Source organism: Lutra lutra, chromosome 8 (assembly GCF_902655055.1).
Source record: "Lutra lutra chromosome 8, mLutLut1.2, whole genome shotgun sequence".
NCBI classification, from domain to species: Eukaryota; Metazoa; Chordata; class Mammalia; order Carnivora; family Mustelidae; genus Lutra; species Lutra lutra.
The window spans coordinates 72,455,933-72,477,313 of record NC_062285.1 but is presented as its reverse complement, the minus strand read 5'-3'; the positions used below and the strand labels follow the sequence as shown (position 1 = coordinate 72,477,313).

Sequence of the window (21,381 nt, the reverse complement as noted above, 5' to 3'; positions counted from 1 at the left end):
TGTCAGTCACCCCGTTTTCGTGAAAGTCATATTCTGGGCAGTTAGAAAAATATGTTAATGGTTTACTGTGTGGTGTGGTGTGGTGTGATATAAGATAGAGAATTAAAGAGGAAGGCATGATTAACTATGTGGCAGGGAAGCTTGGAGAGGTAATTCTTGAGTTCAGTTTGAAGGATATATATGACCTTAATGTAGATTTTATATTTCAGACAGTGTATTTGGAGACATATTGTTCACTCCTTTGAATGTAGTTCTGAAACTTTAGTAGTGCATTGCAGAACAATCCCCTAGTCATTACTTGTTTTATGATGTTTACCCAGTTATTTTATACCTATTGCTTGCCATTGAATACAGAATGTCTTTGTTGCTTCAGCTTTTTATTGTTTCCCTTTTTCTTCTGCTTTGCTGTCTTAGGTTGTGTTAACTACAGTGATAGGAAATATTTTTATATAGCAGGAAGAAGGAAACTCAGTTATCTGAGAATTTATTTTAAAATCACAGTATTACCTTTTCTTATCTTGCTTCTTATGTTTCTGGCCTGGTTAATGGACTTTGAAAAAGACAAGCTGAATCTTGCTGCTCGAAAGGAGGAAGCAGCATTTGCAGATCTTGTGTGTGACATGCCCGGAATGGGCTGCATAGGAGTAAGACAGGGTATCCCATGGTCACACGTATGTTAGATCATTGGCTGTATAATGGAGAATGCATTTAAAGGCAGCAAGCCTAGAGACACTGCAGTACTCCTGGCCTGGTAAGTGACCTAGGATTTGGTGGTGATAGGAGAGCTGAAGTTCATAGAGCACTTAACTATGTGCCAGTCACTCTTCCAAGTGCTGTATGATAGCAGGTCACTTAATTCTCAAAACACAGCTCCGAGATAGGCATTTTTCCTCTTTTGTGGATGAGCGAAATGAAGCATAACAATTTGCCCTAAGTGAAATAGAAAGTTGTTGAGCTACAATGTGAACTTAGCTACTCTGGCTTCAGGGCTTATACTCTCAAGATAAATTTAGAAAATATTTAAAATGTAAAATCACCAGGACTTGGTAATTAGTAGAATGTGGCAAATCAAACAGTCTCTTAGCAGCTTTGAGCTGAGAGAAAGAGAAAAAGATGGATTAGAATTATTCTACATGGCTACAAGTGTAAAATCCCAGTGAGCAGTTGAATCCTATCTTTTGGAAACCCAACTCTATTTGAAAATTGAGTTATAAAAATATTTTAAGAGTAGATTTTAAAAGGCATAGCTCATTGCTTCTTAAATGGCTATGCTATTTATTTTTCTCTTCTGAGTTTACCACTGAAAGTTATTTCTGGGTAGCAAACTGATACAATTTTTAATTAGGAATAGTCTCAGTGTAGTTGAGAAAAAGTTATTCTTTCTTCAGGTAGGGTACTTGTGAGCTTAGATATTTTTTCAGGAAGTCTCAAGAGGAAACAATAAAGTAGATATATAATGTGGTTTGAAAAAATGCTAGTCTGAAATAGCTTCCAAACTTAGACAATATTTTTAAGAGCAAATGTTTTAAGTACTGAGTTAGTAAAATAGCTAGATAACTTTTGTTTTTGAGAATATTTAAAAAACTTATTATTTTAGATTGTAGGTTTTAGGACATATGTTTGAGATTTTTCTGTCTTCTAATAAATGAAGCAAGGGCATGTGCTAAGGGAAGCTTTATATTAGTGGTCTGAATTCAGAAAATGTTACTCTTTTTTTGTCATCTGAATTATAGTTGTTTTACTTTGGGGTCAAAAATTAATCATCAAAACCAAGAAAAATAGGTATAATTATTACTTTAAACATATTTTAACAAAATGAGTCAACAGATGTGTAAGGAACTATTAATAGAATACACATATCAGTCTGATAATCTAAATTTTTTTTTTTCAGTTTTAAGTAAAAATCTTTTATTCAGTGGATGTTTGTGGTTTGCCTACTGTGTCTTGAGCATGATGTTGGGGATTGGGAGCATGTTTGTTCAGCCAGGCAGACAACATGATTATATACCCAGTCTAGGCTATTTCTTAAACCAATTTCTTAAACTATTTTGCTGTGTATGTGTAGTAGTAGTAGTAGTAGTAGTAATAGTTGTTGTTAAATGGAGAGAGGCTTTCTTGGAACTTGAATTCTACTGATGATCCCAGCAGTTATTTTTACTACATCTGAGAGGTACTCATGAGCAGATATGCAAAACTAAGCTTAAAGTAGTTAAGCAGCTTTTGGTTTTAAGAATTTTAATAAGGTTTTAAGAAGTAGGTATATGGAGTTCAGGAGGGCATAAATATAGCCATGTATGATGTGTGAGCTTCTCTTTATACGTAATGCAACATATAAATGTAATAAATAATTTTCGGTTTGTGTATAATGTAACTGCATATTGACTACTGTCAATCCTTATTATCTGTAAAAAAAGTCAGATTTATAATTTCCTTAATTTATAAATTTTACTCTCTCTATATATTTAATATGACTGGATATTAATTACACTATTATAACATGACATGTAAATTAATATATAACTTTATATATATATAAAGGGAAATCTCACAGGTAAGGAGTAATTATATATCTGACTTATTTTATAAATAGTGAAGACTCCGGTTTGATCTAATATGGATTATATCCCAGGTACCATCCTAACATCCTAAATTACTACAAGTTGGTGTCTGCTCTGAATTTGCACATCATTTCCTCTATGATGGAACTGTTCTTCCTAGGTTGGTACTGAATCCCCATCTGGATTGAGATTGTATATACACTTAAATCTGAACTCTGTAATTTCTGTTTCATTAGAGGAAATTTGTTTTGTGTTAGAATAATATTTTGAGGTATTTAAGAATATGGCTTTCTTATGCTGTCCATTGACAACATAGATTATCATTGTATTAAAAATGTTTATTTGAGCCCACCTAACATTTGATCTTGTTTAAACATCTCTTCTTGTTTATTTTAAAATTAGATTGAATAATTGTCCATTTCCTTTTTTTCTTTAAGTCAGTTTTAAAGATTCTCAGTGGCAGAATTATTCTCTTCCAGAGTTATGTAAAAATAGAATTAAATTGAACATTTTAGATAGTGTTTCTTAGTTGCAAGTGTGAGATTGCCTAAAATCTGAAAGGGATTCAGTTTTATAAAGGCCTATTATGTTGAGTTGTTCACTTCTTTACTTTCTGAGATTTATTTAGCATTTATTTTAATTATAGGAATCTTTACCAGTTTCACCTGCATTTCAGAAATAAGATAAAATGTTAAAAAGATGGCAAGATATCAAGCTATGGCCATGCTCTAGTAAAGTGACAGTAGTAAAATAAATTAATTGTGATGCCAACCAAGTGTGCAGACATTACCTCTAAATGAAGCATCAGTGAAGTATTGACCTACAGCCCAGTTCATGACTACAAATAAAAGGATATAGTAAAAGATTGTGGGGCACCTGGCTGGCTCACTCAATGGGGCATACAACTCTTGGGGTTGTGAGTTTGAGCCCCATGTTAGCTATAGAGATTATTTAAAAATAAAATCTTAATAAAAAAAAAGATTTGTGATATTATCTATGAAGAGTTTTGACCCATAGTAGAAAAAAGTAACATAGTTTTAAATATAATTTATTTAATAAATAAATTTTAATTTCTCCTAAAATGAGGTCTTTTTAAAATTATAAATAATTCTATGGATTATTAGGAGGAGCATGGTATTTAAAGTGAAGATATTTTTTTCTTGACATCTGTGAATTGTTGATTAATTGCGACCTTCACATCTCAGCTGTATTTCCTTCAAGTGACTAAATTGTATCCAGTTTCATGAGTGGCATGTATAGTTGCCATAAATTTTTAAGCCAGACTCTTTGTTTTTGCCTTTATGTGAGTATAGTAGATTCTCAGTTTTGACTTTTGGAGAGTGATAAAACAATTCAAATTCAACTAGTATGTTTCCTCTCATAAGAATACAGTTAATAGCTTTTAAGCTTTAAAAATTCTATTATAGGATTAAATATGGTGATATTTCTGAATCTTCAGTTATATAAGTTAGGCTGAATCATTACTATGTGAATATTCTCTGGCTCATCTCTGCCATAAATATATAGACTTTGAAGATAAATTTAATTTTTTAATATTAATTAAATTGATTATTCTTAATTTTATTTTAATTAAATAACCCCTAAATTTAATAGTCAACAAATTCATCCTTTGGCTTCTTGCTTACAGTTGTAGATAATTATTGTTAATTCAATTCCTAGTTTGTGATGAAGTGCTCCCTACTGTATGCTTGCCTTGCTTTCACCTAGAATCTAGGGCCATTACTTTCTGTAACCATTTCAGTGAGCTGCCATAGTTTTCAGTCTGTACTGTCACTTGATCCAAGCATGCGCCAAAATATCCACTGTTTCTGGCTCCTGTCTGCTGAATATGCTTTGCAAAACCCTTTGTTCTCTGAGCTTTTGCTTAAGCCAAAAACAAAATTTAACAAATTCTTTGGAGTGTGGACATATGCCATTTGCTTCCTTAGCTCCCCTGTTATGTAACTCTTTAGCTTTTATTAAACTTGTAAATATTGTATTAAATACAACAATGGCATCCCCATGTGCAGTTGTGTGGCTCATGTGTCAAAATAAAGGCTGCTTGTGAACTTGCCAGAAGAATATGAATGCTCCACTTGCGCTGCATTCAACTTTTTGTTTTGTTTATTATTTTTTTTAAATCAGCCACTTACTCTTTCATAGTGTTTGGTTTAATTATCTGATTATTTTGTGTGTTATACCAAGGTAAGTTTGATGTATATAAACTTTGTATTCTATGTGGTTATATGTATTTCATAGTAATTATTACCTACTTTCCCATTTGGACATGCTGGCCATTTCTAAATAAATATATCCTGAACTTAAAATAAGTAACTTCCTCCATTTTTTTAAAATTAATTTAAAAAATAATGTTATAGATTACTTTCTGTAAAATTCAATTTAAAACAGAAAGGCTACCATGTATTACTTGTGGCACAGATGTAGGCAAATCTGTGAGAAAATCTGCTTTTATAGAAACATAGTATACAGTTATTTGCTTTAGCAAATAATATTTTAAATTCCCAGAAAGGTTTAAAAAGTAAATAGTAGGTTCTACTAGTGTTTTTAAAGAAAAGTTAAACTTTATTTTACACAGCTTTTGAGGGAAAATTGTTGTTTTTCAAACTGAGATGTATTTCTATTATCATCTATGATACTTACTTTTAGAGAATCATAAATAAGTTGATAGATTGAGCAACTGCTTGAGTAAATTTTTGTCTTATGATAAAAATTCCCTTATTAAGAAAGGAAGACATTAAATAGATACCCAAATTGGTCTGGGAACACGTATACCTAAAAAAGAGAATGGATTTGAGAGTGTATTTGTGCTGTTAATGTCTGTATTTCAGGGGGAATATGAAGAAATTCTCTAACATAATAATGTATGTGCTACCTAATTGCCTTACACATTTCTTACACAAAATAGGGCTACCTAATTGCCTTACACTTTTCTTAATTCATAATATTGATTGCTAATACCATATTGTAGTCTTTTCTATTTTTCTTCTTTCTTTATTTTATCTTGTCCTTGGATCTCTTCCTCAGTTTCCTGGAGTCTGGATTTCTTTGTTTTTTTTTTTCTGAAAGAAAGTTTTAGTGTAGCTCTGTCTTGGATCCAAAACTTTAATACAAGAACTGGCTGGCATCATTTGTAGCTCTGGCTTTTATCTCATTTCTCTATTTTGCTGATCCTCCTCCCTGTGGAGGAAACAAAATTACATCCTAGGAATGTCAGCTATAACAAGCCTCTTAACCTTTCTTTATTTTACTGTCATCAGTATTTTACTAGTGAGTATAATTCTCCTTATTCTGCTTATTTAAAAAACATTTTGAAAACTGAGTATGTACTGAAATTCAAAAAAGAAAGCTTTTGGATTGTTTGATTTTCAGTTTTAATAGTGCCTTTTATATGGAAAATTTACAGCAGGAGGTTAGCATCCTATTTTGAGTTAGATTAAGTTTTTTCTATCCCAAATTGTTCCCAAATGGAATGGGCCCCCAAAAGAAACACATTGGGATATGCTCATTATAGACTGTTTCTGTTTTTAACATCTTTGCACATGAAATGTTACTATAATTTGCAGCTGCTCTTCACCAGTACTTTGCAGATAAATGCAAGTGATTAGGAAGGATGTGTGCCAGATGCTCCATTTATAATGCTCTATTACAAGCAATATTGGACTCCTCTGTGGTAATAAAACGCAGTGCTGTGATTCTGAGGCATTTTCTTAATTACAGAACCATATATGAAGTTATAATGTACTAACTGAAATTTGTCCTTATATACATTAACCAAATTATTTGTAATAATCTTTAAATGTATTTGCTTTCTTTATTTTTAAATTGGCTAGTTCCTTCATTTCTTGTTACTTTGCTTTAGGACCCACAAGGATGGCTACATGGCTTTCTCTTTTTTAACATTGACAAACATTTGCCTTGGAAAGAACCTAGAATATAGTGGGTTATAAAAAAAAAAATAGGTACCAGGAAATGAAATCAGAATTTAAATTAAATTTATGGATATGACTCAAAATGTTCACTGAGCAAGGTGAGTGATACACAGAATATCCTCTCAGTTTAGGATTAGAATCTGGAAACTCTGGGTCTACATTTTAAGTTGTAGGTAATAAAATACCTCTCTATAGATGTCCCCTGAAGTAATAAAGCAAGTAGAACTAGCTGGTTTATTTTCTATCAATCAAGTTTAAAATGTTAAACTTTTTTGGAAGTAACATTGAATTAAAATGTTAATAAACCTTTTGAGAAATAACATTTTAAACATGTGAAGTTAGTTTTAAAATCTGTTATAGACCAGTATGTCTTTGCCTTCCAAAGTATGTTCATTTTAAACATTTCTTTATCATATAGACAATGTGCTATTGAATAGTGAACTGATTTAAAATTTATTTTTCAGATGAACCAGAAACTCGAGATGCGTGGTGGGCAGAAATCAGACAAGAAATAAAATCACATGCTAAAGCATTAGGCTGTCATGCTGTAGTGGGCTACAGTGAATCAACTAGCATCTGGTAAATGATAACTTGATTTCCTAGATGCTGTAATTTACAGATTGTCATCTGAAAGGGTAAAAGTTTTATGCAAGTATAGAGAAAAGAATTGTGTCATGATCTAGGAGCATGGGCCTTGGGAGTACATCAGACCGAGGTCCATGTGCCACGTTTGCCACTAAATTGCTGTAAAACTTGGGGCGCCTGGGTGGCTCAGTGGGTTAAAGCCTCTGCCTTAGGCTCAGGTCATGATCCCAGGGTCCTGGGATCGAGCCCCGCGTCGGGCTCTCTGCTCCGCAGGGAGCCTGCTTCCTCCTCTCTCTCTCTGCCTGCCTCTCTGCCTACTTGTGATCTGTCTGTCAAATAAATAAATAAAATCTTTTAAAAAAAATTGCTGTAAAACTTTGGGAAAGTAACTACTCCTCTGAGCCTCAATTTATAGATTGAAATGAAGATAATGACCACCTATCAATTAAGGTTATTGAAGAATTAAATGAGAATTGATACTGGCACTTAGCAAGTATTAATTCTAGGCCAACTACTCCATTTTGTGACCCTGCTAATTCCTTCCTCTGGAATATTGGGACCCTTGATCTCTTGTAAATGAACTGCCATTTGTCTCTTAAGTTTGTCTGTAAACTCTTTCTGCCTTCTTTCACTAACCCTGCCAACACATCATCCTTCTTGTCTCTGTCAAGTTAGAAAGGGAATTCCATACCCTTACTCTCAATTCCTTTTTCTTCTACCTTTCCTTTCAACAAACTCTGTTACTTTAAAGTCCTTGCCATTCCACAGTTCAGACTTTACTGCCTCCAAAATATTCTTCTGCCTTTCTTAATTCTCTGCTATCTCCACCAATTGAACATGATTACCCTCCTTCCAACAGCTTGACCTTGTGCTTTCTCATTCATAAGTCCTCCTCTATCCCCACTTAACTTTCAACGACATTTTGGACTTCATTATTGCTCAAAACTGTTTACCTTTAAAAATTTTGAAACTATAAAATTTCACTCTTGGATCACAGCTTGGTATTTTCCATCCATCTCATTTGCCCATTTACATCTGGCTTATTTTGACTCTTACCTTGACCAAGACTTTGCCCAGTTCCTTACTCAGGTTCTGATTTAACTTTATGACTGCTATTGATGAACCCTGTTTTCAGCCCCTCAAAAAGTTTATAACAGGGACTCCTGGGTGGCTCAGGTCATGATCCCAAGGTCCTGGGATGGAGCCCCGCATTGGGCTCCCTACTCAGCTGGGAGTCTGCTTCTCCCTCTCCCTCTGCCTGCTGCTCTGCATACTTGTACTCTCTCTCTGTCAAATAAATAAATAAAATCTTTTAAAAAAAATGTTTATAACAGATATCCTCTAGAAATTGTTTGACCTTCTGCTATCTTATTTTTCCACCTATTCTTGAATAATTCTTACTGTCAGCTGTTACATCGGTAGTTCTCTTGTGCTTTTGTGGTCTTTATTGTTAGGAGAAAAATGATTAGACTCCAGTAAATGTGGACATTACAGAGACATGCTGTTTCATCTTCTGAGGGCCCTTTCTTTTCTTCGGCTGACTATGTATGATGTTCTTGCACCTTCTTGCCCCAGTGTAGCTGTTCTACTTGTGTTAAACTAATAATTTTTTATGCTTATCCTGCCTTACTTCCCAGTAGATAGTCTTGGCTCATTCATAGTTTTAGTGTCATATGCTTTCAGTTCCTAGGGTTATAGTTTTTGTTTTTTTTTTAATTTTTAAAAAAGATTTTATTTATTTATTTGACAGAGAGAGATCACAAGCAGGCAGAGAGACAGGCAGAGGCTGGGTAGGGGAGGGAAGCAGGCTCCCCGCTGAGCAGGGAGCCTGATGCGGGACTCCATCCCAGGCCCCTGGGATCATAACCTGAGCTGAAGGCAGAGGCTTAACCCACTGAGCCACCCAGGTGCCCTCTAGGGTTATAATTTTAAAATATGTAGTGGTGGGTTTTTTGGTTTGGTTTTGTTTTTTAAAGATTTTATTTATTAGAGAGTGCAGGGGGGAGGGGCATCGGAAGAGAGAGACTCCTAAGCACAGAGACTGACTCAGGGCTTAATCCCATGACCCAGAGATCATGATGTGAACTGAAATCGAGAGTGGGACACTTAACCAACTGAGCCACCCAGGAGCCCTTAAAAGTTAGTTCTTGCCATCAGATTCATTTCTCCTGGAGGATTATGACAAGTATAACACATTTTATGATAGAGATGCTGTGGGATCTAGAGGGTTGGAGTTTAGAAGTAAGATCGGAAGAAAGTGTTAATGAAAAAAAAAAAAGGAAAGAAAAAGTGTTAATGAAGTAACTGAAACTTCAAACTAAATCTCAGGGAATGAGTGTGAATTATGTGAATGAAGAGAGGAGGCATGAGGGGAGTGTTCCAGGGCGGAAGAATAGCATACAGAGAAGTCCAGAGGTGTAGATTCAGTGTGGCAGGGGATAGGTCACAGATAGATCCAGGGATCTACAGAAAGGAGTCAATTTACCTAGACGTTTGAATTCACCTGATTCAAGCTTCTTTTTTCCCTCTGGACCTCAAAACAAGTCTTTGTGTTTAAATCCTATCTATCTACACATTTTTTTTTTTCTGTTCTAATCCATCCGATTTACTATTACTGGATAAACTCTCTGAAATGTACTTCTGCTCTCATAGCTCCTTCTTACTTAATCCAGTACTCTCCGCGGCTCCACATTATTCTTTGGCATTTCCAGTGCCCACTTAAACATTTTAAGCCTGGCCTCTCTCTACTCAATTACAAATCAAGTGACCATTTCTTTCATGTCCTTTCAGGGTTCTGGTCCGTTTGTACTTTGTTTTCATCATTTTGTCCCTTGACTGCTACTTTTGTCATTTGCTTTAGGTGATCTCATTCAATAATTTTATTGATCATTTAAAATTAGGTAATATGTAATAAAGAAAGAATTCTTTTGAAAATCACTTTTTATCATACATATAATGATGTAGTTTAAGCTCCATTTAGTGTATTTTGAATACTATTTGTTTCAAATACATTTTGTTATTAAGTTTAAAGTAAGGTATAGCAATAATGACATTGATCATTACATATTAAGCTTTTAAAGTAACTTTAATAAACTTTAATGTCATTTAAAGAGTGCTTTAATATAGTTTTATGGATTATTGCTGAATTCAGCAATATAATTTGTTACTTTTATTTTGAAACATTTCAGTATTTGTCAGATTTACCATATTTTAAAGGAATTTATTGTCATTAATATTATACTTTATCTTTTATACTTCTAAAGTAGTAACACTTGCCCTTTTCATTTTAATAATTATTTCTATTTTTTATTCTAGGGTAGGAGATAATCCTATGATATGATTAATATTTAGTAGAGTTTAACTTGAATTTAAATTGTCACCCTTATAATCACTTTGATATTGAACACTTTCCAAAGCTAGGCTGCCTGGAGATAATAACTATTTAATATTTTTTTCTCTTATAGTGAAGAGGTCTGTATTTTATCTGCATCCGGCACGGCAGCTGTACTCAACCCTAGATTTCTGCAGGATGGCACCGTGGAGGGCTGTTTGGAACAGAGGTTGTCATGGCAGCCTTGCTTCTTTTCTCTAAGGGCAAGGAAGGGAGAAGTTGACTTTTAACTTTAGAGCCAGGATAGTTCTGTATGAGGGTGGGTTTCAGTGGTACACTGTAGGGATCAGGACCAGGGCACTTTACTGCTTTTTACCTAAAGAAATACTGAGTTCTATACTACATGACACACCTTATTATAGTTTTCCTAGTATCTTGATAAATTACATGTGTGACTATCAAAGAATTTCAAGTATATATTTTTTTGTTTGTTACAGTATAGAAATAATTTTTGATTTTTTCCTTTCCCTTTGTCTTACCTCTGAAACAGAAAAAGGTCATAAAACAATTTGCATAAAGAAAATTTATAATTTATAAAACAAAACACTATTTTACCAAAATTATATATAAAAGTTCCTAGAAAGTGAAGTATAACTTTAATGTTTGTGAAAGAGAAAGTGAAAGTGAAATTAAATGAGATTACTTTTTAGTTTATTTATTCATCCCTTTATCTGTAGGCTTCCATAAATGTAAAAAATGCTTCCCATAAACAGATGAGATTATCAAATACACGTACAGAAAACTGTTTGTTTGGTGCCAGAGTATACCTGGATAATGTAAATTTTAATTACCCCTTACTCCACTGTTTGCATACTTGCTTTATTTTTAGTGTAAATTTGCAAGTCTCTGTATAACAAAAATATTCTAGCTCAGGCAGGCAAACAGAAGACCTTGGTCGGTTTCTTCTTTAGCTTGTATTAAAAATAGATTTTGACCATAATATATTACTGAGCATTGAAAGTCATCATAAATAGGAAAATAGATATGTGGAACATTGTGAAGTATATTAAAAATCAGAGTGTTCTGTTGAGAAAACTGCCTGCTGGTGAGTTGTCCAAGTGATGCTCCATAGTTCTGACACATGTCAGTTGATTTTCATTCTTGAGTGGTTAGAAGTCTGATTTAACAAATGACCTTTCCCATGCAGCTTGATTATTTTGATATTCTGGCTTGGGTGGATACAGTGAATTCTGTTTTATGGCATTCTAGTGCAACAGATACCATCCCTATCTGCAAAAGAGGAAAATGCCCTTTTTTCTTGCTATACAATTATTTCTGCTTATTAGAGAAAATTTGAAAAATATAGGAAAGTAGAAGGAAGAAAACATTCCCCATGATCTCAATATTCAGAGATAGTCCCTTTTCTAGATTTCGTATTTCAAATGTTTTCCTAAATTTAAATACTTCTATTTTTATACCTATAATATTAAATCACTTAAGTTCAAATTTCTGAGAGGTGTTTAGTTAAAAATTGCCCCAGTTTTCATCCTTTTATGCCTTTTTGTAACACATAGGCTTTTGTTCAAACAACCTGACATTAGAATCTGAGGTCTGCTACTTAGTATTTAGTGTGACTGAACAAGTTACTTAGTATCTCCAGTTAGTTTCAGGCCAAGAAGAACTAGTTTTTGTTACTGTTTGCTGCACATTATATTGGGTGTATTTAGCTATGCTTATTAGCCTTTCTGGGTAAGTATTATTATTCTAGTTTTATAGATGAGTCTCTGAGAGGTTAAATGACTTGTGCGAGGTCACACAACTCCACTTAGAATCTGTTTGATTTCTCTATTACTTCTAATATACCAGAATGCCATCTCAACAATAAAAGAAGAATATCTGGGAGTGATTAGATTTAGAGGGTTATTGTGGATATTTAGTGAAATAATATGTACAAGGAATTTGCAAGAAGCCTGACTCATAATAGATACAGTACAACTTTCCTTTCTCTTTAATTTGTCCACTTGCCAAGTTTCAACTTCTACTAACAGGTCACTTTAGCTTGGAGTGAATTGAGAACCCATGTCTTTCCGGAGCCCTAGAAGGTGTGGCTTTGTGAAAGTCTGGAGTTCTCCATGAACTTCCTTTTGCTTTCATTTCTGTTGTTCCCTGAATTTCCTGATATTTGATGAGTGAAAAAAATACTTAATCATTCTAAAATGAATTCATAAACATTATCACAACAAACATTTTACAGTGATTGGGAAGTTTGTGTATGGTCCTTTGTGGTTTATATATGATATATATGTTGTTTGTGAAATGGTTCTCCGAAATCTTAAAGCAGTCACTAGAAATTAGGAATGTTAGATTATGCCTATTTTGACTTTTTAAATTTTTAAATAGGTTTGTTTTTATCATAATTTTTTTTTTTTTTTTTCAAATTGTTAGATTGTCTGGTTAAAGAGGTTTTTCTTCCTTGGGAATTTTGTGTGTGTGTGTGTGTGTGTGTGTGTGATTATATTTGAGTTAAATTGGTATCTAACTATGTGTTTTTATGTTGTATCACAAAGAGCAACCTTTGGGATAATAGTGGTTTTTGTCAGGTGGGACATCCTCAAACTTATGAATTGATGCAAATCAGTGGCTACTTATGTAAGTCTTTTCTCTCATACGAAAGAGTATGGTTCTGATTTCATGGTCATTTTTAATTCTAGTAGACATAGTGGTACTCTCATAACCTACGGTGGTAGAAGTTGCAGTGTAGTGTGTATATAAGTATTGTATATAAGAAATGTTTTTGAGAAAAATGCATAGAATTTTAAAGACGTCTTCATTTGTTTTCTTTGTGTATTCATACAGGCTAGAAGAAAATTTGCCTGCTGGCTGTGGCTTTTGCCACATACCATATGATGAACTGAATATGCCATTCCCAGCTCATCTCACGTACTGCTATAACTGCAGGAAACAAAAAGTTCCTGATGTTCTCTTTACAACTATAGACCTCCCAATAGATGCAACCGTTATTGGAAAAGGTTGTCTTATTCAAGCAAGGTATATTTACGCAAACACTGCTTAGGGTCCTTAAAAGAGTTATGGAGTATGAAGTCAAATAGACATGTTTCAAATGTCAGCTGTACTCCTTCCTACCTGTGTGATCCTGGGCAGACTGGGCAATGCTATCTGAATCTTGTGTTTAATCACATACAAATTTGGGAGGAAGAATACGCTCTTTATAAAACTCAAAAAAGTTCATATACAAAAGCAGTTTTAAACATTTAAATTCTGTACAGACATTTATTATTATGAAGATTACTAATTAACTTGTTGTGGGCTAGTAATGTGTCTCTATTTTAAGAGCATTATGTAACACATTTTAGAAATTAATTTTTTTTCTTTTAAAGAACAATGCCATCTAGTATTTCTTTTATTAATTCATTTAGCTGTTGACAGTCCCTTTTAAAATGTCCTGGATAGGGGCGCCTGGGTGGCCTAGTGGGTTAAGCTGCTGCCTTCGGCTCGGGTCATGATCTCAGGGTCCTGGGATCGAGTCCCGCATCGGGCTCTCTGCTCAGCAGGGAGCCTGCTTCCCTCTCCTCTCTCTCTGCCTGCCTCTCTGTCTACTTGTGATCTCTCTCTGTCAAATAAATAAAATCTTTAAAAAAAAAAATGTCCTAGATAGGACATGATAAATTGTGGTTGTCATGCAGGAAGTAGCTGTTACTGTCTAGGTCACTAACTACTGCCAGGTTGCCAAATCCATTGAGCAGTTCTGTCTTCCTCTTACTTGACATCTCAGCAGTATCATACAGTTGATCATTTTCTCCTTCATACTTCTTGACTTCATAGTGCCCCCTGCCACCACCTGCCCTAGGTTTTTCCTACCTTTTTGCATAATCCTTAGTCTCCTTGTTGATTCCTCCTCCTTTTATTGATCCTAGAAAGGCCATGGGTCTGGACCCTCTTCTCAAAGCTCTCTCCCCAGTTGAACTCATCAACTCCTGTAGGTCTGTGTGCTTTCTGTATGTTTGTGACTCTCACATTTACAACTCTAGTCCAGAACTTTCTTCTGAGCTTCAGACTCATATACTTTCATACCCAACTTTGAAGTCTTGTAGGTGTCATTTACTTTTTGAACCACTGATTTTTCTCCACTTCTTTCATATTAGCCTTCTTTATTTTATTTTATATTATTTTATTTTATTGTTATTATTTATTTTTAAAAGATTTTGTTTACTTATTTATTTATTATTTATTTATCAGAGAGAGAGAACACAAGCTGGAGGAGCAGCAGGCAGAGGGAGAAGCAGGGTCCCCTCTGAGCAAGGAGCCTGATGTGGGACTCGATCCCAGGACGCTGGGATCATGACCCGAGTCAAAGCAGACTCTTAACTGACTGAACCACTCAGGCACCCCTAGCCTTCTTTATTTTAATAATGATCCCCTTGTTGTGTCTAATTCTTCATGTCAAATGTGGTATTCTTTGACACTGTCCTCCTGCCTAACCTCTCTGCATCAGAGTTATTTTACAAAGTCATGTTGAGTTTTCTTTTCTTTTTTAAGATTTTATTTATTTATTTGACAGACAGAGATCACAAGTAAGCAGAGAGACAGGCAGAGAGAGGAGGAAGCAGGCTCCCCACTGAGCAGAGAGCCCAATGCAGGGCTTGATCCCAGGACTCTGGGATCATGAACTGAGCTGAAGGCAGAGGCTTTAAACCACTGAGCCACCCAGGCACCCCAAGTTTTATTTTCAAATGTATTTCTGATCTATTTACATTTGCTTTCATTTCCTCTTACATCTTGGACCTTCTATTTGGGATTGTTTTTCTTTTGCTAATACCCTTTAGTATTTTTTTTTTTTTTTTTTTGATGGGTCTGCTGCTGGTGAACTGTCTATTTTGCTTGTCTGAAAATATTTACTTACCTTGAAAAGGTTTTGGGCTGCCATTTATTTTCTTGTAGCACATTGAAGATACCCTTCCATTGCCATCTGGTTTTCATTACTACTATTGAGAGATAACCTATTAGATTAACTTTTATTATTTGTCCCCCTCCCCCACAACCAGGCTATGTGTGAGTTATTCTGTTTGTCTTTGGTTTTCTGCAATTTCCCTGTGAAATGTTAGGTATGGAATTCTTTTATCTTAATTGCTGTATATTGGGATTCTTGAATCTGTAGATTCTTTGATGTGCTTTAGACAGTTTTTAGATATTAGTTCTCCTATGTTTCATCTCTTCTCTCTTCTTGATACTGAAATTAAAAATGTTAGACTTTCTCACTACCTTCTTTGTGTTACTCTCTTGTCTGTATTTTCTGTCATTTTGTCTATGTCATATTTTGGATACTTTCTTATCTATATTTAATTCTCTCATCAGCTGTCTCTAATATTCTAGTAAGCCCAATAATTGGGGTTTTAAATTTTTGATAATCTTTTTTTATTTCTGTCAGTTTCATTTTGTTCTTTTTCAAATCTTTTCTTATATGTTATAACCTGTGACTGCCTCTTTAATGGATAGCTTTAATATCTGAAAAATTTTTTTATTCTGTTATTTCTTTTCATTATTATTCATTGTGTTTTGTTTCCTTAGACTGTGATAGGCTCACAGAAAGTTGCAAAAGTGGTACAAAGAATCCCATGTAGTCTTTACCCAGCTTCCTTCATTGGTGGCATTTTATACAGCTATAGTAGAATATCAACTAGGAAATTAACATTGTTAATTGTTAACAGTTAATTAACATTGTTAACTGTTAACCATACTACAGACCTTACTCAGTTTTTACACTTTTTAAAATTTGCATTCATTTGTGTATTTGTGTGTATATGTATAATTCTATGCAACTTTATCCCACAGGTAGATTTGTGTAACCACCACCATACTTAAGACACAGAACTGTGTTCCCTTACCACAAAAGAACCTCATTGTGCTGTCTCCTTATGTTTATACTCTCCACTAACCCCCTGCCCTCGTCCTGTGATGCTTTTAAGAAGATTCTTAGAAATGCATAATTTATCCAGTTTTTTGTTTGTTTTAGGTAGGAGGGAGTTAATGTCCACCAGCAGTTTTCAGAGTGTCATCCCTAGATTAGTAGGATCACCATCCTTGAGAGAACTTATAGAAATGCCGATTCTCAGGCTCTACTCCAGACCTATCGAATGAGAAACTCTGGGGATGGGTCCTAGTGATTGTTTTTTAATGAACTCTCAAGTTGAAGATTGGTAACTACTAACATTAATACCCTTTATTAGTTTGGGGTCTTTCCTTTATCTTTACTGCTACCTTTTTAGTCTAAGCTGTCATTGTCTGTCACCTAAATTGCTTTTTGTTACCATTTCCTCATCAGTTCTGTCATCCTTATTCCATGTTCTGTGTAGGAATATAAATGATACCTTAAAACATAAATTGGATCATGTTACTACTTAAAAACCTACCTGAATTTCTCATTGCTGGTAGAATAAATCAGATTGCTTAGCATGACCTGTAAGCCCCTAACATGATCATGTCCCCGTTTAACTGCACCCCCATCCATGCTGCTCTCACCCTTGCTCCCTTCACTTTAGCATAGTGGTTTCCTTTTGGTTCTGCTAATATGTCAGCCCCATTCCCTAATTGTGTTTCTCTAGCTTTCTTGGTTCCATCTTGTTTTTAAGATCCCAAGTCAGGTGTCATCTCTCCTGTGAGGCCTTCTCTCCGGTTATTCCAATTCACGACACCTGGTTCATTTTCTTCAGACATCTGAGTCTTCAACAAAATCCAACCTTACCTTGTTTCTTTGTTTATTCCCATCCCCCTCCACTGGAATGTAACCATGAGAACAGGGGCTCTGTGTTTTGTTTGTTGATTAGTGCTCACTATCTAGAACAGGGCCTGGCACATGGTAGATGCTCAGGGAAGTTTTGTGTTCTTTGAATGAATAAATTAACTTTTTTCCTTTGCTGTCCGTTCATCATATGACCACATGGAGTTATGAAACCTAAGATTTTAAATTATATTCTCTAGTGATTTTGACTGGTAATTTTTTCATTTCTAGAGATTTTTGAGATTTTCTTTTTCATTAAGATAAGACTTTTAGCAAAAGCATACACAATGAAAAAACTGACAGAAAAGATTATTGATATAACTTAATAAGCCCATTTGAAACAAGTAAATGTTTTAATTAAGTACACTTACAGAAAGTTTTAAAAATTGGACATTTCTTGAGATAGTACCAAGAATACTGTCTAGTGACTGAATTATTTTCCTTAACAGGTTATGTCGCTTGAAAAAGAAAGCACAGGCAGAAGCAAATGCCACAGCTATCAGTAATCTGTTGCCATTTATGGAATATGAAGTACATACTCAGCTAATGAATAAGCTAAAACTCAAAGGAATGAATGCTTTATTTGGACTGAGAATTCAGATCACAGTGGGTGAAAATATGTTGATGGGCTTAGCGGTAAGTTTAGATGTTTTGGTTTTGTTTTGTGATTCCTGTAGTTGTAATAGATTGTTTCATGTGATTCAAAGAGTCTTTTAAAAGGACTTATTTCAAAAAACTGGCATTAAGGGGCGCCTGGGTGGCTCAGTGGGTTGAGCCGCTGCCTTCGGCTCAGGTCATGATCCCAGGTCCTGGGTTCGGGCCCCGCATCGGGCTTTCCGCTTGGCGGGGAGCCTGCTTCCTCCTCTCTCTCTGCTTGCCTCTCTGCCTACTTGTGATTTCTCTCTGTCAAATAAATAAATAAAATCTTAAAAAAAAAAAAAAAAACTGGCATTAAGATCTTTAAGGGTTGGGACATTATAGGAAGTAAAAAGTAGGGTGATAGGCTTTTAAACATTTTATTTTTATAATTATGAATTATTTAAAATTCAATTAATGAAATTATATAGAATTTTATATTTCTATTATTATATTGTTATATTCTGACAATCTCAATAGTCACATTTCTAAAAATTATCACGTGTAGCTTATTTAGTAAGTGGGTCATCATTTTTTCTGGACGTTATTATTTTTTACGCATTGCTAAGACAAGATTTCTCCTCAGCACAGTTGACATTCAGGATTGGAACCCTCTTCATTGTAGGAGGCTGTCGTGGTCACTGTAGAATGTTTAGCAGCCACCCTGGCCTCCGCCCACTAAATGCTCATGGCTTCCCTTTAGTGTGATGAACAAAAATGTTTCCACACATTACCAGATGTCCCTGCAGGGGCACAGTCACCCCTGAGGGGGAGGACCACTATGCTAAAATAATATTTAGTTGTATGAAGAAAATAAAGCAATACATATGAAATAGCCTACGGCTGGATACGGAATTAAGTTTCATCATAAATGTGCTCCTGTGGTCAATAGTGGAATGTGCAATGAAGTATGTGTTTCTTTTTCTTTTTCTTTTTTTTTAAGTATGTTTTTCTTAAGTGTTGATATATTGCGAGGCAGTAGAGGGGTGCTGGGTGTTTCAGTGGGTTGAGCGTCTGACTCTTCATCCCAGCTCATGTCCTGATCTCAGGGTCATGAGTCTGAGCCTGCACTGGGCTCCATGCCCAGCGTGGAACCTACTTAAAAAAAATAGAAAAAGAAACATTGTGAGGGAGTGGGAAGGTCTTTATCTCAGCTTTATGTTCACCTTGTCTTATTAGAAAAGAAGTTCTGACTAGAAAGTCATCATAGGGTAAAGCGAGAGTTGTCTTTATAAGTTGTTTGAGACCCAGAGAACTAGGTGCCTACACAATATATACTGACCAGGTAGAAACTGATTAACAGTATTTATGGAAATCCTCTCCTATTTTAGACACTTGGCTAGCTAGAATCTTTATCTGTGACACTGGCACTTTCCAAATTGGAATTCTCTGCCATCTTTCTGAGATGCATAGAAATTTAATTTAAAGAAATTTATAGAACTTGAATTTTTTTTCTCAGTATGCATTTGTAGATTAAATGCTAAACTATTTCCTGTTCATGCATTTACAAATATGTAAATTGCTGTATGTAGGGGATAATTGTGTGATAATGATAAACTAATCAGGTAATCATGAATTCTATAACAAGAGAAATTTGCAATGATTAATGAAAGTAATCTCTTTTAAAATATTTGATATCTAGATTAACTTGTGAAGAAAGTGTTCATTATAATTCATTCATCTAAAAACTCTCATGCTTAGCAATTATTATACATGTATAATTTGGCTGAATACAAAACTGTCATTATTGGTGGGTGTCTGTGAGAACTAAGAGCTTGATTCAGATCCAAAGATTTAAAGAGCATTGTGCCAGCTGTATCAAATACTTATGGTGGTTGAGCCCCAGTAAACTAGTTTGTGTAATTTTTCAGTGTCTGCCTAAAATACTGCCTTTTCTGATTCTTGCTAGTCTTTTCCTTCTTGACCACTAGTGACACTCATTACAATTGTTTGAGATTTTGGTCTTTGTGCTGTGGTTTATTTAGCTTGTGCACTTAAGTCTCAAGGCCCCAGGAGTAGCTTCTATGATAACTGATCTCTGATGAATGTCTACTGCGTGTCTGGCTCTGTGCTACTCCAGAAGGAATGTAAGATTACTTTACTAGAGGGGAAAATGGATGCTGTGATAGATTGAGACTTGTCCAAAGTGGTATGATTACACGTACTGGAACTGAATTTCAAACCTAGGCCTGTCTTATTCCAGAGTCTGTGTTCTCAAGCTTTCTGGGCTGTTGCCTTGTTAGTGAGCACAGTTAGAACGTGTTAGAGGTGGTGTGCTAAAGTTTCATATGGCGGGAGGGTTCTGAGGTTGAGTATTAGAGACTGGGTCATAGACACAGTCATGGGCACTAACAAACAAACCAGGAGAGAGAGCTTGTAAGGATTAGTTTCATCTACTGCACAGACATCATCATAGAGTATCATACCCTTTTTAGGATGAACTTTCACGAAATTGGCATTTGATTAGAAAGAATAATAATAACCCACACAGGAGTGTCTGACTCTTGATTTCAGCTCAGATCATGATTTCAGGGTTAGGAGATTGAGCCCTGCATTGGCTCAACAGGGCATGGAGCCTGCTGAAGATTCTCTCTCTCCTTCTCTGTTCCTCTCCCCCATCCCCCCCAACTCACTTGCATACACTCTCTTAAAAAAAAAAAAAATTACACAGTTCAAAATACACAAGTATCCAGAGTTAAAAGAAATGTCTTTTTCTTGTCTACATTCTACTCCTTCGATGTTAACAATTTGATATTTATACTTGTATATATATATTTGTTGCTTTGCTTATATAAGCATGTTTAAATGTAAATGCACATAAGGGTGTGTGTGTGTGTGTGTGTGTGTGTGTGTATGCGTGAAAATACTGTGTTTCGTATTTCCCTTAATAGTTTTCTAATACTGCTGGCATGTGGTACCATTACAGAGTCAGAGATTAATAGTGATTTAATTAAATATTTAAAATAAATCTGTATTAAGTAGTTTCCTTTCTCGGTAATTATGAAGGTGGGGTGGTATCATGAAAAGTTCTCGGGCTTTAGATTTTTTTTTTTTCAAATTTGAGAGAAAGAGCCCGCAAGCAAGAGGGAGGGGCCGAAGGAGAGGGAGAATCAGGCTCCCCTGCTGAGTATCGAGCCTGAGGCGGGGCTTCTTCCCAGAATCCCAGGATTGTGACCTGGGCTGAAGGCAGAAGCTTAACCAACCCAGGTGTCCCAGGTTCTTGGATTTTAGAATGAGAAACATATTCAAATCTCTTCTCCACGTTTATTGACAGTATGATCTTGAGTAAGTTTCCTGTCCTTTTTGAAGTTCAGTTTCTTCACTTGCTTTGCAAAAGTTTCCCTTTTCTTTGTCACTTTAAAGGGGAATTATTTAATCAATCATGAAACATTTACTTTTCAACAACTTTTAAACTTTTTTTTCTACACTATTTTTCAATGCAATTTATTTTTTACAATCATAAGGTAAAAATTGAAAAGTGCTGCTGGGTATGCAGTGAAAAGTAAATCCTTCTTTCATTGCTGT

The 21,381-nt window shown here is 35.0% G+C and overlaps 1 protein-coding gene across 18 annotated transcripts in view; it reads left to right on the top strand.

Moving 5' to 3' along the window:
- The window catches only part of C2CD5 (C2 calcium dependent domain containing 5), a 104,299-nt gene that overhangs the window by 55,751 nt on the left and 27,167 nt on the right, over positions 1 to 21,381 (top strand). For all 18 annotated transcript variants that reach the window (XM_047740123.1, XM_047740121.1, XM_047740119.1 and 15 more), the window contains 4 exons: positions 6,973 to 7,087; positions 10,558 to 10,653; positions 13,281 to 13,472; positions 17,670 to 17,856. In XM_047740123.1, coding sequence (XP_047596079.1) covers positions 6,973 to 7,087; positions 10,558 to 10,653; positions 13,281 to 13,472; positions 17,670 to 17,856 — 590 coding nt within the window. The remainder of the gene's footprint in view (positions 1 to 6,972; positions 7,088 to 10,557; positions 10,654 to 13,280; positions 13,473 to 17,669; positions 17,857 to 21,381) is intronic.